The sequence below is a fragment of the Arachis ipaensis genome, chromosome B7 (assembly GCF_059453495.1).
Source record: "Arachis ipaensis isolate K30076 ecotype BB chromosome B7, ASM5945349v1, whole genome shotgun sequence".
Lineage (NCBI taxonomy): Eukaryota > Viridiplantae > Streptophyta > Magnoliopsida > Fabales > Fabaceae > Arachis > Arachis ipaensis.
This window is the reverse complement of record NC_142442.1, coordinates 12554066-12581810: the sequence shown is the minus strand read 5'-3', so window position 1 is coordinate 12581810 and position 27745 is coordinate 12554066. Positions and strand designations below refer to the sequence as shown.

The 27745-nt window shown below is 36.5% G+C and overlaps 4 protein-coding genes across 4 annotated transcripts; 2 read left to right on the top strand and 2 right to left on the bottom strand.

The window, feature by feature from the left end:
- Positions 1 to 387: 387 nt before the first annotated feature.
- On the bottom strand, positions 388 to 5191 carry LOC107609157 (putative methyltransferase PMT11). Its single transcript, XM_016311005.3, has 9 exons — positions 4213 to 5191; positions 3781 to 3930; positions 3412 to 3682; positions 2995 to 3105; positions 2468 to 2624; positions 1839 to 2096; positions 1625 to 1747; positions 1424 to 1501; positions 388 to 977 (listed from the first exon to the last, which is right to left on the bottom strand). The coding sequence occupies exons 1-9, from the start codon at positions 4867 to 4869 to the stop codon at positions 770 to 772; spliced, it is 2013 nt and encodes a 670-aa protein (XP_016166491.1). The 5' UTR covers positions 4870 to 5191; the 3' UTR covers positions 388 to 769.
- A 4894-nt stretch (positions 5192 to 10085) lies between these two features.
- Positions 10086 to 11795, top strand: LOC148550361 (protein FAR1-RELATED SEQUENCE 5-like). The gene is made up of 3 exons (XM_088494455.1): positions 10086 to 10184; positions 10784 to 11655; positions 11792 to 11795. The coding sequence occupies exons 1-3, from the start codon at positions 10086 to 10088 to the stop codon at positions 11793 to 11795; spliced, it is 975 nt and encodes a 324-aa protein (XP_088350581.1).
- Positions 10841 to 13682, top strand: LOC107606598 (protein FAR1-RELATED SEQUENCE 5-like). Its single transcript, XM_016308642.2, has 2 exons — positions 10841 to 13050; positions 13590 to 13682. The coding sequence occupies exons 1-2, from the start codon at positions 11833 to 11835 to the stop codon at positions 13680 to 13682; spliced, it is 1311 nt and encodes a 436-aa protein (XP_016164128.2). The 5' UTR covers positions 10841 to 11832.
- A 10846-nt stretch (positions 13683 to 24528) lies between these two features.
- LOC148550360 (uncharacterized) lies at positions 24529 to 25930 on the bottom strand. Its single transcript, XM_088494454.1, has 3 exons — positions 25859 to 25930; positions 25174 to 25755; positions 24529 to 24780 (listed from the first exon to the last, which is right to left on the bottom strand). The coding sequence occupies exons 1-3, from the start codon at positions 25928 to 25930 to the stop codon at positions 24529 to 24531; spliced, it is 906 nt and encodes a 301-aa protein (XP_088350580.1).
- Positions 25931 to 27745: the final 1815 nt, after the last annotated feature.

Genomic DNA, 27745 nt, shown 5'->3' with positions numbered 1-27745 from the left:
AGTTTGTTGTTTTTTGCCAATATTTTTAGTTATCAACCCAATTCCTTTAATATAGTAATCCAACTACATACTTTTAGCTCATATTTTTAAATAGAAATTATTAATTAATACTTAAATTTTACCATAGTTGATAGTACTCCTAGACTCCCTATAAATAGGGATGTCACATTTCTCACAAGGAACAACTACGATTGTCATTTTTCATATTCTAGAGAGAAACTCTCACTTGTGTTTGATTAGTTCTCTCCATAGAATTTAGATCCTCTCCATAAGAGGAAATGAATTCAGCGAGACAAGCTGATTTGAGCATATGCTTTGTTGGAAACAACCGAGAGAGGAAAAAGTTGACAAGAAATGAAGGAAATCTCCTTTGAAGAAACACACAAATCAACAAGACAAAAAGTATTAGGAAGTGCAAATACATAGTTGTAAGTAATTTTTGATGGTCTAAACCTTAATAAACAAATACAACACATGCTGGGCCTAAAAACTTTGTACTAATATACAAATAAATTGAATTTACAAACCTAAAATGGTGTAATACACCTTGACCAGCTCTTTTGTGATCTTTTGTAATGAATCAATAAACAAATGAATGCTCTCAGCATTCACTACCTCAGCAACCCTCTATTGAGAATTTGATACTTACACTTCCATGCGTGTCATGTATTTATCAATAAAATTGTGACCCTGTTCTGTTGGCTTTACCATTGCAGGGATCAGAAACAAAATCATGGGTTTTGATATTATATAATGATCTCTCACTGAATCAACCGCGTGGAAGGCGTTTATCACCTACCAAGATTCTATAACTTGCGTGAGGACCCTCGGCTGTGTCGCGTACCGATACATGCCAACCGATAGCATTGCCAATCTCTACAAGCTCATCCATGATGGAAAGAGAATCACGGATGTATACCCGTCCACCAGGTCTTAGTATCCGGTCCATCTCCAGCATAATAGTTGAGACATTGCATCTGATATATTGAAAAATGACACTGAATAATTACTGCAGAAACTACCCCAACATATTCTATCATAAAACACAGCTACCCTACATGATTGTGTTCTTATTTGCAATCGACAGCTGAAGTCATAAGTGCATGCTTTAAATGAACAATGAAAAATGTGGAATAAGAAGATTATGAATGAGAGTCATTTCAAGTTGCACAGATATTGAGATGTAGACTCCTAATGAATATTTGTACAAGCTTTAAAATTTCCAGTGGATCACTATGGCAAAGCATGATGGGTAATAGATGGGAAATGGACATCCAAACACATTTTACTTTCAGCCTTGATTCAGATATATGAAATATCGAGTAGTTAAACTTGCTTCCCAAGGAAGATAAAAAAGGAATGAACAGGTGAAAAAATAACAGCATGTCAACCAGAGCTGACAAGTGAAAATTGAAGAGAGTACCTTTTCTTCTCAACAGAAAGCAAGCTTGCAGCATGCAGTAAATCATAAGTTCGTGGGTAGGTGTCAAATGGTTCGCACCTGAATTACATACAATTAAGAAATCACGAAACAGTCAAAAAATGTTGGTACAAGTTATTTAGTAAGTGGAGCATAACACAACCAGAATATTTGTGTGAAACATAAATAAGTTCAATAAAATACCAGTCATGCATAACTCCAATCAGCCCGCGGTCATATATAACAGGTAAGGTGTTCGGGCTGGAAACAGGAACAACGTTCATAACCCAGCAATCAACAGTCTGATCAATCAATGCAGCTGCAAATCTGCAAATGACACAAATATATTGAACAATCTAATCACAAAATAGAAAATACATATTTACAATAAGAAAAGAAAAAGAGATTAAAACAATACCCTCCAAAACCAGCTCTCATGTCCATAATATTTCTTAATTTCATCTTCTTCCAGTGTAAAGCCCTTACATAGCCTGATATTATCTCGTTCCAGTATTTTGATTCTGCCCTAAACAGCTCTTTCCTGGATATGAAAGCATCGATGTTTATGCTCTGAAGCCTATCAGGCGAGGTGTGCAAACGTGCGGGCCAATTAGTAATATTTGCCCCATATCCATTCTCGGGCAATCGAGATATGCATGCTTTAAGATCAACATACCTAAATTAATCAAGCAAACAGTGAGAATACCATTTATGTGCCAGTTAACTTTAACATAAGACTATGGTATGTAAAATGCTATCATAAAGCCTGATCCAAATTGTTCAGTTTAATAAAAATGATACAACTAACTTCAACTACCAAAAGGTAATTTGCCAATTAAAATTTAGTCAAGGACCGATTATATCTTTCTAATGTTGGTTCAACCTACTAATAGGCAAAGTGCACCTCTTTTCTTCTCCCTGATTCCATTCTAGAAAGCTCTACCGCATAAGGTAATTAGAGTAAATTTTTACGCGTGCCAATAATCATATAACTAGAAGGAAATTTCATATAAGCATCAGTAGATTAGGAAGCCAAGAACAAAATACCAAATATTGTCTGGATTGTCAGTTAGGTCACATAGTGGAGGGCTAACTCCTTCTCGGCTCATATAGCAGCTATTGTCGAAAGGTTTCTGCCATATTGCAACATAGCCATCTTTCTTCAAAAACTTCCAGCATAGACGAGAAGTAAGATTAAGCATCTCTGACAATAACAAACCCACTGTTACACTCACCATAGAATATAAGCAGACAGCAATCTTACATATCCAGAGTTAGATCAACACCAATAAAATATTGAATATCCAAGTACATTTGATATGAACAGCAAAACCAAGATTCTAAGAATGAAAATTGGAGCACATAAGCAGCTTTTTGAACCCAATGACATTTTTATATGTTTCTCCTTCAATGTCATTTTGAGTCAAAGCATGTTAATCGGAGAATAAAAAATCAACTATTAAGAAATTTTAGACAGGAATTTGCATAGATATAAATTTCAGAAATCCCTAAGTACCAAAACTCTATAGTGCTTCAATAAGTTCAATCTATATGAAAACCACATTCAATGATACCTTCCCATTGTCCTTCTAAAGCTTCCTCATGCTTATAAACTGGTTGGGCAGCCCAGACAAAGTACCCTCCTGCCCTTAGCATCCTATTAACTTCAAGCAGCAAGATACCATCTATATCACAAGTTAAAAAAAAAGAGTGTTACAGTAATTGAAAGCGGGAAACTAACGCAAAAGTGGGAGGGGCACAGTGAAAGAGCCTTCTTTTATTTTCCCCAACCCCAACGGTATTTTGTTAAGAAACATTTCTGGCAATTCCATTGCCGAATAATAAGCCAAGAATGATATCATGATAAAATTGACATCAACAGCTATAAATCTCAAGTCTCAACAATAACAATATATCATGGGGATGATATCAGGATGCAAGAAGAGTTCCAATAATGAAAAAGAGAAATGATGTGATTCCATTCTGATTACCATCTCGAGTCCAATTAATTCTACAGCGTGAACAATGTATCAAGTCAAAAGCTTGACTTGGATATAACAAACGTCTCGTCGCAAATGCAGCTGCCATTGCAGGTACACCACGCTCAAGAGCAAACTGGATCTGATTCTCATGGACATCTTTGGGAGCAATCGACATGGTCAGAACATTTCGGGACATCAAGTACGCACCAAAACTAGCCACTCCACAGCCAACATCGAGAGCAACTCTTATATGCTGACCAAATGTAATTTCAGGAATCATCTACAACCCAAAATGTAGACATGTAACATCAGCATCGTGGAAGACGCACCAAAACCATATTCAAAAAAATGAAACCAAAGCATGAATAACATAACAACCTGAGAAATATGATCCAAGTATTGATCTGCTCCATGTATAAACTGAGTACCACCCCCAGGAAATTTAAACTTATCTTTTTCTCTGTAAATCCAGTTTTGACCTCCCTTATCTTCGACTAATCGAGTGTGAGGAACGTTATTGTACCACACCTACAATTAAATCATAATAATAAAAAAACAACAACCTTCTAAGAAGAAATCAATGTACATCAAAAATAAATAAATAAATACAATAATAATCTGCCTATAAAACATCCAAAACAGGGAGTTGACTCCATATTCTCTCATCAACTTAAGATACATAGAGAATGCTAGAAAACTATTTTACATTGCTAGTGCATCGCAATTAAACTCGTAACAAAGAGAACTTCGATTAGATGCGATCTTAAGCTTAAAAAACAAAAGTAAGCTAATCCAAACACACGAATTTACCTCATCCCTGCTTCTAGGCCATGGGATAGGGGCACGGTACCCTTTCGGCGGCGGAACCAAACAATTTAACCCTTTCCCTTCTTCGGGACAGTGTCTCTCAAACTTCTCTCCTTTCTCCGTAGAAACTAGCTTCTTGAGCGCATCCACATTATCCAAACAAGGTATATATTCGCTCATGCTTCGAGGGCACATCCCAAAATTTTTAATCCCCAATCTCTTAGCAGACGCAGAAGCAGAACCTTCAACTCTTGTATCGTTCTCCCAATTCTCCGCCATTGAAGGGTCGAGCTCCCCAACCTCGAATTCCTCCGACATCGTGCCATCTGCGTTCACGATCCCGAATTTCCTAAACGGATCAGCAGGCGGCGGCGGCGGCAATGCCGGCGGCGGAGGTAGCGGAATCGACGGTTCTAATTTTTTGGGGGGATTTTGATCAATTAGGGTTGAGGCATTGAAGGAGACGTTGAAATTGGGGGATATGGCGACTTGCGGTGTGGTGGCAGTGGTGGTGGTGGAGAAGAAGATGATGTGATTGTAGCCATTGGAATTGGACCATTGCTTGCCAAAGTAAAAGAAGGTAACTGCGAGAGCGAAGAATGCGACGGTCTTGAATATGAACGGGGTTTTGAAAGAATCGGCATTGATGGAAGGTTTCATGATTAGATTAGGAGGTCAAAGAATGGAAGGTGCAAGTCTAAATTGTTTCTTTCTTAGTCTCTGCATGTGGGGTGTTGTATGAATGAAGATGAAGGTGGAGGTGTGGCTGTGAGTGACGGGAGTAGTGAATTGCAGTTTGGACGATGAAATGGTGCAGTGAAAGTAAAGTTGCTGACTTTGATGGTTTTCTTTGTTGATTCAATCAATGTTGACACCGACACAGTCAGATTTACTCCCTCTTACTATCTTAAGTTCTTAACACTCAGAAAGTCAAATAAAAGTCATGCTAATAACAGTGCCTGCTGAAATTTGATGCTAATAACTTGGTAAAAATCTTTTGGGTAAAAAACCCTAATAAGCCAAGCCAAAAATAGTGTAACGTAAATACGCCAAACTGAAAATCGTTTCAGCAATAAGCCAAAAACTATTTTTATGTAATTCGAACCAACTTGGTTCGAACTCTATTTCTACATAATTCGAACCAGCTTGGTTCGAATTATATACAAACACATGCACACAATTCGAATTATATACAAACACACGCACACACATAATTCGAACCAGCTTGGTTCGAATTATATACAAACACACGCACACACATAATTCGAACCAGCTTGGTTCGAATTACACACAAACATACGCACACACTAATTCGAACCAGCTTGGTTCGAATTACACACAAACACACGCACACACTAATTCGAACCAGCTTGGTTCGAATTACACACAGTAATTCATGGTATAATTCGAATTATGTTGTTAAAAAATTAATAATTTATTAAAAAAAATTTATTAAAAAATTTATTAAAAAAATTAATAATTTAAAAATTAAAAAAATATATATTTTTATTTCATACGTTAAAAAAAAGCTAACAAAATATTTAATTATGAGACTTCTTTAAAATATTAATGAGCTATCAATTCGAATTCCATACAATACTTTTCTGTCCATTTTTAATAGTTCATGAATATTTTTTAATAAATTTTTTTAATAAATTTTTTTAAATTATACTACAAAAAATATTTTATCCTATGCAAAACAATTTAAAAAAAATGGCTTAAAAAATGTTAGGAGTACTATAAAAATTTGTAATGTTATAATAACTTAGGTAAATACATGCATGTACTCAAATTTTAAATAAAATATTATACATAGTCAATAATAATTTAGAAATGAAAGAAAATATTTTATTCCATACAAAATAATTAAAAAATATATTTTATTCTATACAAAATAATTTTAAAAAATGGCTTAAAATATGTTATGAGTACTATAAAAGTTTGTAATATTCTAGTGATTTAGGTAAATACATGATAAAAATATTTTTTCTTTAATTTCTAAATTATTAGTGACTATGTGGAGTATTTCTTTAATGTCTTAAGTCATTAGGACATTACAAATTTTTATAGTATAGTACTTCTAACATTTTTAAGGCATTTTTTAAATTATTTTGCATAGAATAAAATATTTTTTATGGTATAATTTAAATAAATTTATTAAAAAATATTCATGAGCTATCAAGAATGGGCAGAAGAGTATTGTATAGAATTTGAATTGCTCAACATATAATTTGAATCAGAGTAATTCGAACTTCCCTATGCGTAATTCGAATCATGTAATATCTCACCATATAATACAAAATAATTTTATTAAAAAATTATCATGAATATTTTTTAATAAAATTATTTAAATTATACCATAAAAAAATATTTTATTCTATGCAAAATAATTTAAAAAATGCCTTAAAAGATGTTAGAAGTACTATACTATAAAAATTTGTAATGTCCTAATGACTTAAGACATTAAAGAAATACTCCACATAGTCACTAATAATTTAGAAATTAAAGAAAAAATATTCTTATCATGTATTTACCTAAATCACTAGAATATTACAAACTTTTATAGTACTCATAACATCTTTTAAGCCATTTTTTAAAATTATTTTGTATAGAATAAAATATATTTTTTAATTATTTTGTATGGAATAAAATATTTTCTTTCATTTCTAAATTATTATTGACTATGTAGAATATTTTATTTAAAATTTGAGTACATGCATGTATTTACCTAAGTTATTATAACATTACAAATTTTTATAGTACTCATAACATTTTTAAGCCATTTTTTTTAAATTGTTTTGCATAGGATAAAATATTTTTTGTAGTATAATTTAAAAAAATTTATTAAAAAAATTTATTAAAAAATATTCATGAACTATTAAAAATGGACAGAAAAGTATTGTATGAAATTCGAATTGATAGCTCATTAATATTTTAAAGAAGTCTCATAATTAAATATTTTGTTAGCTTTTTTTTAACGTATGAAATAAAAATATATTTTTTTTAATTTTTAAATTATTAATTTTTTTAATAAATTTTTTAATAATTTTTTTAATAAATTATTAATTTTTTAACAGCATAATTCGAATTATACCATGAATTACTGTGTGTAATTCGAACCAAGCTGGTTCGAATTAGTGTGTGTGTGTTTGTGTGTAATTCGAACCAAGCTAGTTCGAATTATGTGTGTGCGTGTATTTGTGTGTAATTCGAATCAAGCTGGTTCGAATTATGTGTGTGCATGTGTTTGTATATAATTCGAACCAAACTGGTTCGAATTATGTAGAAATGGAGTTCGAACCAAGCTGGTTCGAATTACATAAAAATAACTTCTGGCTTATTGCTGAAACGATTTTCAGTTTGGCGTATTTACGTTACACTATTTTTGGCTTGGCTTATTAGGGTTTTTTACCCAAATCTTTTACATACAAATATATTGATATTGTATTCAGAAATTTGAGAACAAAATAATCTTGCTCTCTTTAAAGGTTATAGAATATATCCATCTTCAAAAGTGATGAAATATTATTGTATAAAGCAATTAATATTATTATAAAAAATAGAAGATTTTTTTTTTTAACCAAAGATATGGGACTCGAACCCGCAATCTCTTAATTGAGTATGGGGAGATTATGTCATTTGAGCTATTACTCATTGGCTTAAAATTTGGAAAGATAGGAGACTCGAACCCGCAATTTCTTAATTGAGTATGGGGAGTCTATGTCATTTAAGCTATTACTCGTTGGCTAAAATTTAGAAAGATAGGAGACTCGAACCCACAACCATAAAAAAATAGAAGATTATTATTGTATAAAGTTTTTTAAGAATATATTTTTCTCAAATCTCAACTTGTTTTAATTTAACTGATTTTTATAGTGTAATTTTTATATTGTACAAAATTTTTTTTCATATATTCTGTTTATCATACTTAAATTTTATATAGTATAAAAGTCATATTTTACAAAATCAATTAAAAAAATAAAAAATTCCATTCACATCATAACGTTTTATATATCTTTTAGATACGACGATTTCTGGATAAGAAACATTTGTCTCTATATATCCTCATCTCACACGAATTTCACCTTTTTTTTTTCCTTTTCTTCTTTAGCTGTGGAAACACACTAAGCTTATGCTCAACATGAAATTGAATATCAAATAAGACAAAAATAAAAGCATATTGCTATTGTTTTTTTATTGATATAATATATTTTGTCCATAGGATAATAATGTAAAATTGTGGTCCTCCTATTTTAGAATTCAAAAATATTGGATAATTAAAAAATATTAATAAAAAGTAATTAAAATTTAATTTTTTTAATATTTATTAATTATTATATTCATTAATTATAACTATTAAATAAAATGAATTTTGGCCTTTTTATTTTTCTAATATTATCGTTTAGAATTTTAGTGTTTACCTTTACGGTAAGATAATACTAAAAAAAATAAATAAAACTTATTTTATTTAATAATTAATAAATATTAAATAAAAATTTTTAATTTATTTTTTATTAATATTTTTTTATTATTAAACATTTTCGTTACCGTTAACTTTACTTTTAAAGTGTAATGCTTCTAATGATATTTCAAGTAAGCACAAAATTGTTATGCATGTTCGAACAGGATAATTATTAGGAAACTTTTCCAATGATCCAGTCCACTTTTTTGGATCTTTGATGATCCATGTACGGTCCGGTCACGTTTTTTTATTTTGTCCTGTAGCTAAATGTGAAATTTCGAGAATGTCCCTGAACAAAGGCAAAAATGACGACAGGTGAAGTGATCAGCTCAAAGGAAAAATGAAGCCGAGTAGCCCCTCAGCTAGCTGATTTAAGAGTGCTTGGGCTGAAATACGCTGTCGTCTTGGAAAACCCCAGATGTCCTAATCTGATATTGTGCTTTCACCCATGGAGGCCGTCCTCATCGCTCATCGTTTGTGTTGTTTGTGTATGTACTTAAAGTGACTGTGGCCTTCAACTTCTGGATCCCTGATAACGGCGGAGGTTGGAATCGAAGTAAACGGTCATCGCGGCGGAGGCATTGTTTATCTCACCCGCCCGATCGCAGGAGTTGGCACCATAGATCGCGGCTCGTGTTAATAACACGAGGTTGACATCGCGCAATTTTGTTCGTCGACGCGGTGGTCCCATCGCCCTGTGTAAGTCTGTCGACGGGTGAGACTCATTCTGCCAATTTCCGTTTTGTTTTCAATTTAATTTCTCCATCGTGACATTGTCGTTGAAAGTTTAACCTGTCTCTGAAATCATGGATTTTTTACTACTCTAATTTGATGTTGTTGTTGTTCTTGAAAATTATGAAAAATATTATATGATCTTGTTGAAAATTTGTGTGATGTGTTAGTGTTGGTTTAACCGCATTGTTGATCTAATGAGATGATTGAGCATAAATTGTGTTCTAAAAAAAGTAGAGGTAATTGAGTTTGTTGCTTAATCCCGTGACAAACCGTCGAATTTGCTGCTCCAAAGAATGCGTTATTCCGCTTTGTTTTTTTCTGAAAAAGCCTTTGGTATTTATTTTGTTACAAATTGCTTTGTCCCTGTATTGGTAGCAATTAGGAGGTAATGGTGAATGTGTTTGCTTCTTTGTGTCGTAGGTGTAATGCATGTCGTATTTTTGGAAGTTTGTGTATGTAGTAGGCAAGTGGAGGCTGTGAGGATGTTGGAAGCATGTTGGATAGTAGATGAGGTGGTAAAGTAACGGTTTTTGATCTATGTAAGTGGCATATTTTTTCATTGGTCGGGTGAGACAGTTTTGAGGCGGGCAAGTTGATTATAGTAACTGTGGCAAAGAAGTTTATGCAATCCCTAGTTTATTGTTTGTTTTAGTTTGACAGGTTTGTCTTTCAGGTAACAATGGCATCAAGTAGCAAGTTTTGCAAGGATGCGTGTATGTGGAATGAGCCTCTTGCGGACAACTGGATGGAGGGCAAGACTGGTGTGTCGAATCCACAGGTACGACGGGTATACGTGCCAATCTGTATTTATAGTGTGTGAGTGGGATCGAATTGGATGGGAATGGTCTGTTACACCATTTCGGTGGTATTGTTCATGGAGTTGGTTGCATTCTTAACAGGTGTGAGGGTTATGTTATGAGAAGTTATATTCTATGTGGTGACTATGATGTGACGAGTGTGATGCGTAGAAGAAATGCTAGATTTGTGTTTTGTTGTTAAGTTAGCCGCGGCGGTAGTATTTGTTAAGTTTTCATTTTTGAAGTTTCCCATTTTAAAAAAATATGCACCACTTGCATCTGTGATAATGAGCCTAGAGAAGAAAATCCTTTATTAAATAGATTGGCATGGACATGTGTAGTGGCCAACCATTATGATGATTGGATAAACTGTATGTTAAATTATAACATGATAATGTTTATTAAATGAAATTAATAATCCTGAAAGGAGTTTTTCAGTTCAAGTTATCAGGGTTGAATTAATAACCATATTTGCGCGTATGAACATTGCATCTGCAAAGTATACATTGAGACTAATTGAAAATGCAAGGCTTTGATGTTATCTAGTTTTAATATGCATCGATATGCAATATTTAAACAGAACGCATTCCACATAATGCCAGTTGGTAGCGAAATGTTTGTGTTATTCTTTCAGGACACAATGTATGATACGAGAGTGGAGGAAGATGCTGAGTTATCCGATTGGGAGGGAAGGGGGGCTTCAATGTTGCCCCTTTTTTTGGGTTTGGATGGGTTGCAAGCAGAAGATGTTCTTGAAATGGAGTTTTCTTCACCTCAGGAGGCAAGCGGCTTCTATAACAATTACAGCCGACTAAAGGGTTTTGCATCAAGGCGAGGCAAGACGGTTAGAAACACTGCCGGAGAGATAGTGCGATACACGTTCGTTTGTAATAGGCAGGGATTTCGAGAGAAGAAATGGTTGGAAAAGGTTGATCGCAAAAGGGAGCATAAGGTTGTAACCCGATGCGGATGCATGGCGGAGATGAGGATAAAGCGGAAAGAGGGTAGTGGGAGGTGGTATGTGTCGCGTTTTGTCGAGGAGCATAACCACGAACTTGCGTATGGGAAGCTTGTTGATTATCTGCGGTCACACAGGAAGATATCTGAGGTAGAAGTTGCTCAGCTAACAAGCATGAGGGAGATTGGGATTAGCATACCTAAGATTTATGAGTCATTCGCAGCACAACTAGGGGGCTTTAATCTGGTAACATTCACAAAACAAGATATGTATAATGAGATACGGAAACAGAGAGGTCTGCAAGGCGGAGACGTAAGTGCAGCTATTAGTTACTTGGAAGGTCTGGCACGCATCCATGGGAAAATGTTTTGGCGGTACAAGTTGGGGTCAGGGCAACAGCTATGCAACTTGTTTTGGAGCGATGGTCGTTGTCAGGAAGATTATGGGATATTCGGCGATGTGCTAGCATTCGACGCTACTTATGGCCGCAACAAGTACAACCTACCCGTTGTAGTCTTTTCCGGAGTAAACCACCACAACCAGACATGCGTATTGGAACAGCAATGGTCTCATGCGAATCGCAGGAGTCATATATTTGGGTTCTTTGCCGGTTTTTGGAATGCATGTAAGGTAAGGCACCGCATTCCGTCATCACGGATGGCGACCCGGCCATGCGGATAGCAATCCAGTCTATTTTTCCAGACGCACATCATCGGTTGTGTGCCTGGCATCTGCTGAGAAACGCGACTGCTAACATAAGCGACCCGAGATTCACACAAATGTTTAGACACTGCATGCTGGCAGATATTGAAATCGAGGAGTTCGAAGCGCATTGGGAATCAATGGTCAATGAGTGCGGTGTTAGGGAGGTTGAGTGGGTTAAGGAGTTGTACGCTAAAAAGCACGCTTGGGCAACCGCATACATTCGTGGTAGATTTTTTGCTGGAGTACGGACAACCTCTAGGTGCGAGTCACTACATGCCAAACTAGGGAGGTTTGTTGAGAGCAGGTACGGGGTGTTAGAATTTGTCAGAAATTTTCAAAGGTGTGTGAACTTTCTTCGTGACACCGAGGACGAGCTAGACTTTCGTTCATGGTACGGAACACCTGTGCTACAAACAGAGTTTGTTGAGCTGGAAAAGTCTGGATGGAGTATGTTCACCCGCGAAATGTTTCTCAGATTCCGGGATAGCCTGAAACGATGTGTTCGTGTTAGAATATGCGAATTTAATGACAGTGAGAACCCTCATGCATATACTCTCCAGAAGTATCGGAGGCCTGAGATGAATTGGAAGGTATATAGGGACCATATCTCGAACACATTTAGTTGCACCTGCATGCGTATGGAGTCGTTTGGCTTTCCTTGTGTGCATATCCTTTCCGTGTGTGTAAGTCTAGACTTGGTGGAAATCCCTGAAAGCCTTGTCCTCCGTAGATGGTCTAAGGCAGCCAAATTGGAGATCCATAACCAATGTGTTGAGCAACATACTGCTGACCCAAGTGTGACCTATAGGACACGATTGGGTGCTTTCTCCCAGCTGTATAAGCGTTTAGGGCGCGTTGCTTGCATGAGTGATGAAGACTTCAAATTTTACTCAAAGAAGCTTCTGAGCGATGCTCTGTTCCTTGAAATAAAGTACGGCTTAAGACCATCAACGGATGATATCACAACAGCAAATGATTGCGGGGTGAAGGACCCTATTCGTGTCAGAACAAAAGGCACGGGTCGGATGAGCCAAGCAGGCGGTTCTGCGTCGAAAACAAAAAGAAAGTGCAGCACATGCGGGAAGCTAGGGCACCGGAGGACTAGATACCCCAACGGAGCCGCGCAAGCGCCAACGAGGAACAATGAATCACATGGTGGAAGAAATAAACGCAAGCGATCAAAGGTTAGCACCTAAGTTATTCCTGCATGGACTATTTAGTATGCGTCGTGACCAATAAAACTAACTCTATCCAGCGGTTCAATATTAATGGCATTTAAATCTTTGAACTAAACTAAATGCTGTTTTGTAGTAGCAGTAGTTATTTCATTATTATGTGCCTCACTATTCTTTGGTAAAAAATTTATAAAATAAGTCATGTGGGTCAATAAAATACAGTTAGTCATTAATGCACGCAGGCCATTCTTAATGTGTTAATTTTTTGATACCCACTGAACTGTATGTTAACATGTTACTTGTATTGCCGGTATATGCTATGGTGTTGACGATGGGGAAGAAGCAGTGCTAGTTGTAACGAAATTAAACTCACAGCATACTACTGGAGATTTTATTAAGGCAGAATCTTTCCCAATTGGTTATTCTAATTATTGTGTGCATGAGCATGATTTAGCCACTACAATGATCATGCTGCAAGGAGATCCGTTATCATTGCATAATGTTGGTGTTAACAGGTGTGTTGTTTGACGTTCTTGTTAATGCAACAGGTACCCGTCGTTGTCCCAGATAATTGTCAGGCTGAAAATGCATGTCAAGCTGGAAGCGACAAATGGGAGCACTTTTCGCTTGCAGACCCATGACGACGGTCGACTTAGTTCTGAGCTGTTATTCCAAGTATGACGTTACGGAGAACATGTTAGCCTGAAACCGATTTTTAACTGAGTTCTTATGTTTGCATATAGCAATACTGTTAATCAAAAACTGATAACTCTAATTTCTATGTTATTTAATGGCTACAATGTTAGATTCTGCTCCTACTTCCTTTTATTGGTTAGAACACAAGATCCCTTGTGCATTCGAATTATCAATTCCATTATGGACGGGATTATGCCGATTAGTGGGATTTTACGTGCAGTTACCCAATGATTTTGACGCTCTGCGTTGAGAAGTGATGCATGAAGCTATTGATTTAGGTAATGTAACCCGTTATGTTTTCCCACACTGCAGCAAAAGTGACATAAATCGTGCATGAAGTTCAACCCCTCTCACCCATTTGGGTTGATTGATATTTATATCTTCAAGGTCATAACTGGTAATCCGTTTCAGATGGGGTCATTTGTCCAGTAACCTCTTGATCGGTGTTTCATTGGTCCACGAATACACAGATCCAGATTCTTAATTTTAATTAAATGTATTTAAACGTCTATTACAAAACAATTCATTAAAACTATTCATTGAATTAATATATTATAATATTACAATTTTTTTCTTTCCGGAAAAAAATACATAATCTTAATTATTATTTTAATTGGTTTCAAAAATTTAGATTTGTAATATTCAAAAATATTGTTGCCCCCTCAATAGCTTGTGTATTGTGCTAGGATTCTTCATTGTTGTTACATTACATAAGTGTTTATAGTTTCAAAGCAATGAAATTGAAAGCTAACATTTTGATGTCTTCATGCGAACAAAAGATCTTTCATCTAACATAGGTTGAATTTAATTGATTATTTTGTTAAACAAAATAAGCTATCGTTATTTATAGTTAAGGAATCTATATTGTTTCCTAGATATTCTTGATATAATGAATAGTCCTAAGTTTGCCGTCTTCCAAAAATGAACGAGTGGAAATTTTATAATTTTGGACACACAAGTTTTAGGTTCTAACACAATAAACAAATTCTTATGAAATAACGAATCACTTTACAATTTATAATTACAACTAAAATTCATTTCCAAACTATTTTTATGATTTTCATTTCATACCATACCATAATATTGCTGCACAGTGGATATAGCAACAATTAGATATCATTCCAATACCTTAGCTCAATTATCATGACCAAAATCAAGTGAAAGATTTTATCCCTTTTCTTGTTCAATCACCATGTAACAAACGGATAACGGGGACAACTCCTGCTATTACTTTTACACTAGCTAGAACTTCATTCATTAATAAATTTCATATGCTTGACATAGTTTTCCTAGCAAAAGCAGTCAGCCATATATGCCACGAAGGGCAACGAAATTGCCACAACCTGGGTACAAATACGATTTGGCCATATACCCCCTTTCCTTTCAATGACAGTTGGCGTTACTTGGGGGTGTGGATATTGTGCTCTAGTCTGTCGACAGGACCACTAGTATCCACACACAAAAGTAGCCATCATACACATATAGAAGCAGACATACATATACCACACAATACCAAATAGCAGTTAACGAAACAACTAATACGATTTCTACTAAGATCACAGTTTCCGGCTAGTTAATAAACGCTAATCTATAACAAAATGCACTAGAGTTGTGTCTTATGCCCACAGTTGGAAAGGTTTTCATTCCTTCAGTCGAATAAGCTTCCTCCACGCTGCATCTGCCTTCGAGACCACTGTTGCCCTCACCTCGTTACACTCCAAGAGGACAATCTTTGTTGCGGTCTTCATCCTTAATTTCAGCCGGTCCATCTGCTTGTAACCAACATAAACGGTAAAATTGCATCTACTTCTTCATTAAATAGACAACATGGTTAGATAATGGATGACGAACCTGCCAAGGAAGGTTGGAAACTTTGAATTTGCCCTCTGTTTGGATCCAGTTCAAAATCCACAGACATGAATCGTTGCTGCAAATTCGAAACATGGCATTTCAATGACAAATCGCTTCGGGTTGGACAGAAGAGACGTTAAGAATAAAGAATTACCATTCAGGGTAACTTGGGACTCCATTGGGATACTTAATTGGTCCCCAAGTGGTCGGATCAGCACTAACATGGGAAAAGCTCAGTATGTTAATCTCCAGCTTGAAAAACTGGCCGAGCATTAGTAGCTGCATGCAAGAAAAGCAGAGTAGTCACATCTCACGGAAGGATAACCGCAATCAGAGCTGTAAAACTTATAGACTATTGCAGTGGGGTAAAATGTTGTGCAAATTCTATTACACTAACAATGGTTTGCATGTTGCCTTGCCTCCGATCCCTGTGCTCCGGAGCTCTTGTCACATCTAGGCAGTACACCCTCCCATGCTTAACGTCCACCACCATCAGGTACCACGTGTATGTTACTTTGCACACCGGGACGAAAACCTGTCAACATAGTTACATGAATGATAGGTTATAACTTAAATGAAAAAGGTGCAAATGTGGAGTTCAACGTTAAGCTAACAACATGTTCGAGACGACTAGTTGGCGGCATCCATCTGTTCATGTATTTTCTTCTTATGACGTCGAATGGCCTCATAGCTAGGACGTCATCGGCAAAGACGGAAGGTGTGTACCAAACACGGGGTGGCAGAACGCAGCAGGCTCGCATGGACGCACTCATAAGGATTATGTTCATAATCTGTGCACAAAGGAAAACAAATGTTTCAGCGTTCTCATCTACATCATATTTCTAATATTAACGGCACCTTCGGTTTAAACTCACGTCAACATTGGGCGTATAAACCGGCGATAAGGAGTGGAATCCTGCTCTTGGGACTTCCAATGTTGAGAACTTGTACAGGATTTCCCTGGTATTTAGGCAAACAACATTCATATCCATTACAGCCTTCTCTACGAATAAATATTAGGGACATTGTAAACGTGTTAATAACAACAAATTATCCCTACAAATATTGATCATTTTTCCCATAAATGTAAGCGGCGATCTTGCATTCGTCAAGTGTCAGGTCCATGTGAACGGTCGGCCTAAAAACCATTTGGAATCCCTTAAGAAAAATCAATTCAATGTTAGTTATTCACTGGAAATATGGTACTAATAAATTAAATGCGTAACGAGTTATATATTATGCATTCAATGGTTGGGAGTCTTGCCAGTGGAATTAATAGCACAGGAGACTCCATTACGTTAACCATTCCATACAGTTTGAATGCACTCCCACCCCCTATCGAAGAAACAATAACATTCGTCAGGCTATTCTGCTGAGTGGTTGCGAGCTTCGTATAGTCCGGCTGTTCTTCCCCGATGATATGGTTAGAATCGATTGGCTCCAACTTTGGAATTTTTAGTGGAATGCCGCATGTTTCTGGCAGAGAGAACATCTCACATACTTTTGTTGTGTACTCAAGCTTAGACATGTTGGGTAGGTCCCTGTAAATCTGCACAGCAGAGGTGTCATTTATTAGTCATTTATTTAAAAGACAAACGAAGGCTGTTAGTGAAGCTATGAAGGCTGTTACTAACTTTTTCACACACTCCGTCAACTGAGTCATCTGTAATGGTCCCAGAGTGGGTGGTCCTTTTAGGCACACCAGAGCACCAGTACTATGCAAGTGTTCTTTTTGGGTGGCCTGAACTGTTCACGCCCTCGCTAGGGCGAGGAGTTGAACATGCCTCGTCTATGATGAGGTCGTCATCAAATCCAAGAGAGTTGGGCACGATTATGTCTAGGGAGGAAATAACATTCGACATGGCCAGCGCCTTTCCTTTCTCCAAACTTTTCAGTGTTTCTCCTGGTGTCCCAATATCGTTATTAACTGCTGCTATACTTTGCCTTTGCCCCATTATGTTGGTTTCACCACCGAGGTAACCATCAGTTGGCATTGTCGCGGCAGCTGTGGATGGTATAATGGCTGCTGCAGTTGGACTCCCCCGTTGAGTGGTTAGTAGTGACTGGATCTCAGTAACGGACTTCCCTGTGTGGTAAATAGGTCGCTCCAGTGCCGACATGCGATCCTCCAAAGCAACTGTCCTAGCATCGATCTTCTGCGTACTCAGTTAACACACCACAAAAACACAAACAACAAAGAATATCACATACGAATACCACTCATGAAGCTAACCATCATGTTAGAACGGGTCAAAGGTTGGATTGGTGAGACATGGTGACGTGGAAAAAATTTGTTACTACGATTAAACAATAGACATAAAAAAGTCTGGACGATAAAGGGATCACCACATGTACAGTAAGACAGGGCATGTGAAACATTGGTTAAGAAAGGTACTGCCTTTGTTCCAAACCCAGGCACATTTCATTAATCTCTCTTGGTTCATAGTCTGATTAATGTTTCTTGAAAAAATCAATTGGCTCACGTACCTCGAGCAGCTTCACTGCGAGCAGCAGTAGACCATCATGTTGGGGCTTCGGATCTTCAGTTAGGTTTTCTCCCAGACCACCATTAGGGCTCTGCACCAAAAATGTAGTTAGAAAAACATAATAACCATATGGCGTTTCGAACAAAGATAAGAGGCTAGAACAATAAAGGGAAGTCTCATTCGTACCACGTTCATCGTTAGCTCTAGATTAAGCGTCGACGTTCCATCTGCGATCGATACGCTTTGAAGGTTTCCCATATCAATCGTGGGTACAACACTAGAAGTGAAGGTGAAAATTGTTAGTAAATTAACCAAACTGCACGAACAGTAACAAATACAATATTTTGACAACCGGATTAGGCCTAAGAAGGCCTGGGATTGTAAAGACCCACAGCGGAGAAGCAACATAGACGAAACAAAATGTAACTTACGCATCATTGGTGTCATGCTCCTGGGAATCTTCTTGCTGATGCTCATGGTCCTCCATTCCCGCCATTTGCTGTTTGAGGGTAACGTCTGCCTTTGGTAATTGGTTGGAGTACCTGGGTTAGGCGTCCTTTTGCTTGTGTGTTCCTCTCTTGCTTCAGCTAAGATTTGCTTTTATAGGGTTCCCATGAGTGAAGAGTGGGTGCCAACATTGATTGATGTGACCCTATCAGGTTGACCCATCTAGTCCTGTGCTACCCACCCTGTGACAATCTTTGTGGAAATACTCCTTGTTGTACACTAATAGACTCCTTGAATCACTTGCATTTGTAAAGAAAATGAACAGTCTTGCCTTTTACGGGTTGGCATTTCCAGAGGGTGGATGACACACTAATAAACCCTCCTTTAGTAGCACGAACAGTAGTTTTGATTGTGGTTCGGTTTGGGTTGGGTGCATTTTTTTAACAAAAATTCCGATCCGATCCGATCCAATTTGATGCGGTTTGGAATGGATCGGATTTGAGGTTTTCGTAAATTACATAACTTAAACCAACGTAACTAGTCTCAAGAACAAATTTTAAATAATTAACAATTGCATAAAGTAATGTTAATTATCGATAATTCGATAAATGCAACGACATAAATGATTCCATATTTGTAATAACTGGACCGTATGGCCGTATTCGGCCGGGAAACCGCAGAACCTTTGGACTGCTCGGTTCGTATGAATCTTCTATTATACTAATTATCCAAACCGATTAAACCGGGCCAGCACGATACAAAACCTAATAAACCGGCCCGTTCTATGGTGCTTCCAATATCCAAATATGCATACAGGGGTTGTTTTGAACCCTTGTCTGCTTGGGAGGTTCGAATAAGTAACGCAACCATGCTCGGATATTTAGTTGTGATTCTATATGATAATAAATCTATATACTATACAACACAACTGCTTTATATCGTGAGTTCGTGACCCAGTAAGCCAGTTACCTGATCGGTTAGATAACAGGTTCAGTTATGACAACTATGGGAGGAACATTACATCAAAGCGACTCGATTCACAATTAAGGAGTTCAGTGGGGTTTAGGGTGCGGTCGGGGTTCTTTTCAGTTTTAACCCTTAATTGGTGGGCAATCCGCTCCAAGCCAACACAATAACCCTTTTATATCTTACTGGAAAAGACCAAAAACCCTAAACATATATATCATATTTCTACACTAACAACGATGCATTACTAATAATTTGTTTGCATTTGCCGTGGTTTAGTGTTGAACATAATTGGTGTTTAACATCTTCAAATCATACATCTATTTGTGCTCCTTGCTAACTTTACTTTTTGTTGACAACGGTTGTGCGAACCGAAACGTCAAACACTTTGGGTAAATTTAGTTAATAAGTCCAGAAGGTCAAATGTGTCTGACCGGCGTTGAATAGTATTGACCGGTCTCCTCCGAGTTTGACCGGCTCGCACAGGTTTGTTCCCTATTGCAGTTAGCTAATCGGACCGGCCTGGCTATGGCCGGCGGATTCCGTGGAACCGTCCGAGCATGATTTAATCGGCTAACAATGAAGCTAAAAGTGTTGATCATTTTCCCATGCATGTTGGAGTTTTCCTCAAATTGTTCCTAACTGTTTAAAAATTAATAGAGCAAGCAATATTTATTACACAGGATACGTACTTGTTTACTCAGAGAATGACAAATTGGAAATAATATAACGTTGCGTGTAATTCTCGCTTGACGGAATCGATGTTTAGGTAAATTGTTTTTAATGTTATTGTTCTTATGTTATTAAATTAAATCTAAATTTGAGTTTGAATTTGATACCCGTTACAGAAATGGTACAATCACATTTAACTATTTTAGTTGCGTTAATGACAACTGCGCTTATGGGTGGAAACAGGTTGGGCCAGGCCATACATTGCTCTTAACAGGCAAGGCTTGTTATACAGTTGAATGGACTGGCCCTGGCCTGTTAACGTATTAAAGCTTTTAAAAGTTCCTGGGCCTGTGCCTATTTTATAACAGCGCAGAACAGTCCGGGCCAAGCACATGCCAGTCCGCATGCCCCTGGCGGGCAGGCTGGCATTTTCCAACCCTATTATTTTTTCGCTCTCCTGATAGATAAATTTCCATTTTATCTAAATTATTATCCAACTTAGTATATGTACCTTTTACAAGGTTAGACTTTATATTTGCTTCCGTTATAGTAAGGAATATAACATTTGTTTCGATTAAGATACAGTCAATGCCCTATTTGAAATATTAGAACAATTAGTCCGACTAAGTATCCTTTAAAAGTGGTCCTTTAATCAGCAATTAGTTACAATAATTTAAAATTTATTTAAAAGAAATATATCTAAATAGATTTAGTGTCCTGCTAAAATTATACATACAACCATAAGATAAAGTAAATAAAACTGATATTGAAAATTTGAAAATATAAAAATCAAAATTCAAAAAATATAGTTCAGTTTTAGCATGATAAATTATTAAAGGATTATCATTTAAATATACATTAAGAAAAACAAATTAAGTCAAAAATCAATATTTTAATTTTAAAATTTAAAAAACACGTTTGAAGTGTTTTAATTGTTAACCCACACATGTAAGATCCCAAAAAAATATCATATTTAACGCTAATATGTTACATATGCTTTTATTGAATTTAATCTAAAAAAATTTGGCTTAATTATTCATTGCAATAAAAACAACGTTAATAAAATAAAGTTTTCCAAATTCCAGGTGATGTTATCGCATGAAATCTAAAAATTGTTTCTTTATTTTTAACGTTGAAATTTAAATTTTCGATTTATCTTTCTCGATGTGTTTCAGATATATTTTCTGTGTCACAACAAATTATGAATGTCTTTTAACTAAATTTTGTTTCATTATTATTTTTTATATGCAATGGCTGAATAAAAACTGAATTTTAAAGGATACTTAGGGTCCGTTTGGGAAACTCTATACGTAGCTTTTTTTTACGTTTGACTTATGAAAAGTGGTAGTATTAATGTCTCGAGCAATTTTCAAAACCAAATTTCAACTTTCTAAGAAGCTATTTTGGAGCATATAGAGAAGTTAAAAAAAATGACTTCTCTCATAATACTTCTACTTTTCATTACATTTCTATAAAATAAGCAGTTTTAGAACAATAAATCAAAACACAGAATAACTTATTTCTAAGTTACTTTTACCAGAGTCATTAATTGTTTAAGTTATTTTATCAAAAGGAGCTTACTTAAGTTGGTAACCCAAACTGGGCATTAGCATTTTCCTAAAAAAAAAAGCATAAATCTGCAACCTCTTAGGGCAAAAGCATATGAAATTTTCTATAACAAACAATTCCTACAATACATTTGGCTTGCCACAGCAATTCTTTCACGTTGGTATAGTTAAAGTAAAAGAAAAATCATTTGGTCAAGAGACGTGTTCAAGTGGAAACACTAATACGATCGCCTCATGTCACATCGTTATATTTCCAATGATGAAGTGGCTCCTGATGTCGATACATTAGCGGGATTTGCACCCAAATCCCTCCTCTTAGCACGAGTTCGTGGCCCACCAATGACCATGGATTTGCAAGCATACAACGCGTGCACTCACATACCATAGCTCCCATAAATGTAAATTATCTCTCATAGCGTTCACCACTCTAGTGGCCCAACGGATACTGCTGTATCAACCTGCCTAAACTTACATGATTCGGATAGGGCACGTTTGTCGAATAACGGCAGACAAATCATTCAGAAAAAGAATTTGATGTGACGCAATTGAAGAGAGTAGACCCTTGTTTCATGCTTTTTAGGCTGTTGTTATCGAAAATATCACTTCCAAAGCTTCCCCTGGAAGTCTCGTTAACCCTACAAAGACATTATTTCTGGTGAAAGGGACAGAGGAAAAACCAATCAAATTTTCAATCCCCAACTCCTTCCACCGTAAAAACCCAAGAATTACTAACTCAGCCACCATTGTCCGGGCCCAATGGAGGCGACCATGAAGCAGTTCACATTTTTTGTTGTCACAAAGGGTTACAACACGGGAGTATACATCTCCTTCGAAGAAGCCAACAGGCAGATTCTCAATCACCCCGAATCAGAATACACCGGGTTCAATAGTTACGTCCTGGCACTGCACGCCTATGAATCAAGGATGGAAACGCTGATGGCGGACAAGGAGGCAACTGCGGAAATTATGTCGAAGACAGGCACAGTGGAATCACCGCCGCGGACACCTTGCACCCTCCCAACATTCGACGGACGCGTTGCTGCTGTTGTTGGTGGTAAATTTCTGATTTACCTTTCCATTAATGTAGCTTTATTCGTAATTAGCTAATTAGCTACCAACGCATAGACTGTTGAGAGAGAAACACTTCCATGGTCAAAAATCTAATGTTTTCATTTACAGGAGCACCAATGATTCCAGAAGATGAGTGTGCATCGCATAACTTCGCCCTTAGCAACAGCATGGAGCTCTGGCTATTGATGTATTGCTACGACACTAAAATACCCACCCCTTGTTTCTTTCGTGAGGAAAAATTCCACCGCGATCTTGGTCCTATTTATGCATTCAATGTTATAATCCCTGGAAACCCATTCGGATCAAACCTCCGGGCGAAGGGTCGTTACACGGTCCTGGAGGATGACGTGAGGGAGGACGCTGCGTTCAGCATGTTGTGGGTTCTTTTAGCAAACACGGGATATGAGGTCAGAGACTTCAACTATCTTCGTGCGAAGTCTTTGCAGCGGGAAAACGCGCATCTTCTGGAAGAGATAACAAGGCTGGAGTCTAAGATACACATGCCTGAATCTATTTGCGACAATAGCCTCGATTGCATTACCCCATAGATTGAAGCTAAAATCATGGCAACTACGCAGACATAAACATATATTTCTTGCGTCTAGTCCCTTGGTTTTCAACAGTCTGTAATTTCCGTGTCTCTATGAAAAGGTTTATGTAGAGGTTCAAAGACTTTGTGCTTGAAATATTTTGTTTCTCATTACATGTCATCTATGTCCTGGTGAAATAAGACTGGGAAACAGCTAATACAGATGGTTAGTTTGATAATAATTTCGTGAGCTTACATAGCGATACGATCATGATGTTAACCATTGCAAACCCAAATATTTTATTAACTTATTAAAATTCTTTGGTAAGTGCTCGTACAGTGCTGTTCTGGGTTGCAAAAAGAATCTAATTTGGGTGATGTTTGATAATCTCTCAATAGACAAGTCAATGCAACGATGCATGTACGCCTTGTCAACCACTCAGTTCTGCACCCACTCTTTGACTCCTACAACTACTGAGCAGTTATACTTTTCTGCATAATAAGATGAAATCAGCGAACGATAAACAATGAATAATTTAAGAGAAACATGGTTTCTAGGCAACCAAGCAAACCATCAGTTTTCCTTCAAGTAAACAAATCAGAAAACAGATGTTGTGTTTTCTAGTGCAAAAATGGTGATAGAATCACAAGAAATAACCGAAGTTGCACCTTCCAGGAATGTAAAAGACAAATTCCCAACGAGAAAGATGAAAAGATTCCTCTTTGACCTATGTTACATACTAAAAGTGAAGAACCAAGACAAAACAATGCAGAAGGATGCGACATTCCTGTAACGCTAATAAAGGTTGCAGTGCAAATAACATAAGCGAGCAGAACAAATAACATAAGCGAGCAGAACAAAAAATAGCGCAACAACGATGTGCACAATGTAGACAAAAGGAGAGTAACGTTAAATTTAGTAAGTCTAGAGACCCTGCATCATGCTGTGTGAATTGAAAAGGCAAATAACGGTAGAGAGTAACCAACGGTGCTGTACGAATTGAAATTGTAGACTAAGCTAAGGAACATAGCTTGTGTCAAACTACTTACTTAACGGACAGAACATTGGTTCATGTAGAAAATGAGTTCAGTGATGCTGTAATAACACATGAGCATTCATAACACTGCACATAGAGTTTTTGACAAATACAATAGACTATCCAAAATAACAAAGTCAGCATGTTATTCATCCCAGTTGGATTCATTCGAAATCAACAAATTGGACCAACAAGACCACGTCTGGCTGGGTACTGGCGATCTCAAACACGGCCAGCTTGGGCACAGTTATGTTGCACTTCCTCAAGAATTCCACCCACCCTTGGCTAATGCTACCACATTTGCGCCTTCTTTGGCCAACGTATCTTCCGTAGACGGCCTGGACGGATATATCCCCCGATCTCAAAGTGACCATGACATCATCGTTGACGTCGTCTCCAAAGTGAGGGACATTTGGCTGGGCAAACCAAAATGAAGAATGATACGGAGTTAGGGGGATGTATAACAACATTGCAATGTGCATGAAGTCAAACAGAATGAAACGACAACAAGTGATGATGGCATTATGAACAGTTATCATGCAATGCGCTGCACCTTTCCCAAACAATGCAACTTACGATATCAACAACAACATATATTACCACCTTATTTTTGGCATGAATTTAACTATTTAATACCAACACACATTCCCAGCAAATTTTCGTAATCAATATGAAGTCAAAAACTGCTCCAGCAGATAGCCAACCATTATCAACTAAGCAACAGCACAAGACACAACATATGGCCCACGTAGAAAGGCACATTGGCAAACAAGGTTAGTACCAGCGAAAGAAGCACAGTTGATTCAGACCAGGTAGGCCGCCAGATTAGTTTCAAAAGAGGAAACAGGAGGGGAACAAAACAGATAATCTGGTCCCCGAAGGTAAACAAAGAAAGAGGTGTATATATCGTGGAGAGGGAAAGCCGTTACCAGGAAGTGGATGCCCAAGAGCCTTTTTGTGATGTGCATGATGAAGAAAGGGTGCTCGGACTGAAATGTCTGCTCCACCTCAGCTGCAGCTGCGCTCCTAGGGACATTGATACACCCCACTCGACGCCGGGGCGCTTGAGTAGCGGGTGTACGTTTCCTTGGCACTTTCGGGGGTGTGACGTCGACGGAGTCATCACCGGCCGTATCATACGACCTTTCCACACTGGGTGACTGAAATATGCGAACGCTGAAGTCGTCTCTGCCCTTGTGCTTGAAAAGCAGAATGTTAGATGGTTGTAGCTTGTATTCATGATAGAACCTTTGCCATCCCCTGCCGAGAGTGATCTCTTTCCACCCCTTGGGGCTGCATGCAATCTTGTAAGTACGGTTTGAACCATCAGCGACCGTGACATATAGGTGGTTGCTATCTTTGGGGAGGAGCCCATTCGGTAAAGGCAGACGCTGCATATAAGGGCACAAGAGGAGTCGGCGTAAGAGATAACACAAAATGTGTTAGGTAGAGTGACAAATAATCGCAACAAAAGAAGCGGAATCGTTAACCTACCATGGGCCGTGACGGCTCTCCGGCCGCTTTGATAACCCTAAGGGCGTCACCTTTCGCGTGTTCTTCGGCCATTTGTTCGTCAAAGCACCAACACAGACGAAGAAGGGGATACTCTAAGGTACAACAACCCTCACAGATTGGATAGCGTGTGGAACCAGAGGATATCAAGGGTGAATCTTATCTTATTCATTAAGTGAAGTAATTTATTCAGAGTTGCAGTACCTAGGAGAATGTGCCATCAGCCTTCCGTGGAGTCTTCTTCTAGAAGCCATTCGGTTTCGTGCCTCTTGGGCCATAATAATTTACTTAGGTTGTGCTACTCAAATTTTTAATTTTTAATTTAGCAATTAAAAATTTTTATTTTCTTATGTTGCAACCTTTCGAATTTTGACATACGGTTTATTACGTAACTAGCGGCTCAACAGGCGATTTTATATTGAGTTAAAAATTTTTTTTTTCTTATTTTTAAAATTCTAAATTTAATATTAATTCCTATTCGATAAATCATCCAAAAACACAATTTTTTAAGGGATATACGTAAAAAGTATGTAACACTTAAATTTAAAGTAAAAAATACAAAAATTATGTAGTTATTATGCGTAACAAAATCAATATCAACATTTACTAATATTATTTATAAATTAGTTATTTATATATTAAACGTATTTATTTTCTGAATCATATTTAATTTAGAATAAATATATTCGAATTGATATTCATATTCAAAACACTCTTTTAAAAGACATACAATTGTAATAAGAAAAAAAAAGTTATTTTGCTAATCTTATATTGAACATCTTTAATTATCTTCAATTTGACTATTATTTTAAAGTTATTATTTTTTATTTTAAATATATCAACACATCATACTAAACATTATTATTTTATCTTATTATTTTTTGACGTGTATAAATATTATTGTGTCACGGTCACTATTAAAATGATTGTAAGATGACAAAATTTACTTATTTTTTTTCGGGCAAACTATATTAGATTTTACTATATATATAATGTTAAATGAGAAGGATGCAAGAGAAGTTGGATTTAAAAAAGTTTTTTAAATTGTACAGTAACAGTAATACGAGATGATAAATAGCACGGGAGGTAAATGATAATGATAGAGGTTGCGTGAATGTGAATTTACGACATAGGATAGAACGTGAATGTATGTGATGAGAGAAAAGATGAAATAGTGGAAGTGTTTTAACGCCAGAATAACTGACATATAGTGCAGTAGATTATTACAAGGGGCAAAATTGGAAAAAAAAGACACCAAAACAGGTTTTGCATTTATATATTGTTATATATATTGTTAAAGTGTTTCGTTCCTAAGAAAAAAATAGTTATGAAATCATTTTAACTTTTTTCTATTGGAGTACATCCATTATATCATCATGATTTTAATAATTGATTTAAAGGCCAAAAAATTAAATAAACATATATTTATTTTGATTAAATCCAAGGGTGAATTATATATGTTCCTATAGTCAGGAAATATATTTAAGTTTTTAATAATAAATAGTTTCTCATTCATCTAATTTATAGAAAAAGCCTCATCTTTTTTTTTATTTAGGATTAAATATAAATACTTTTTTTTATTAATAAAACTCAAACAAAACATTAAAATAAACTTTGAATAAAAATAAAAAAACAGATTTTCAACATCAAAATATAAAATGACTATAAGATAAAATAAAGAGAAATAACTAAAAATATAGATTAGATAAGTAACCTTAAGAGAAGAAGAGATATAAGTGAATGTTATGCAAAAAAGTAGTAACTGAATGAAATATGCAACTACAACGGATGAATCTAATGGAAGAGGAGGGAGGCGAGAGTGTTGAAGAAAGGAGAAGATCATAACAGCAAGAAACATATGGAACAGTA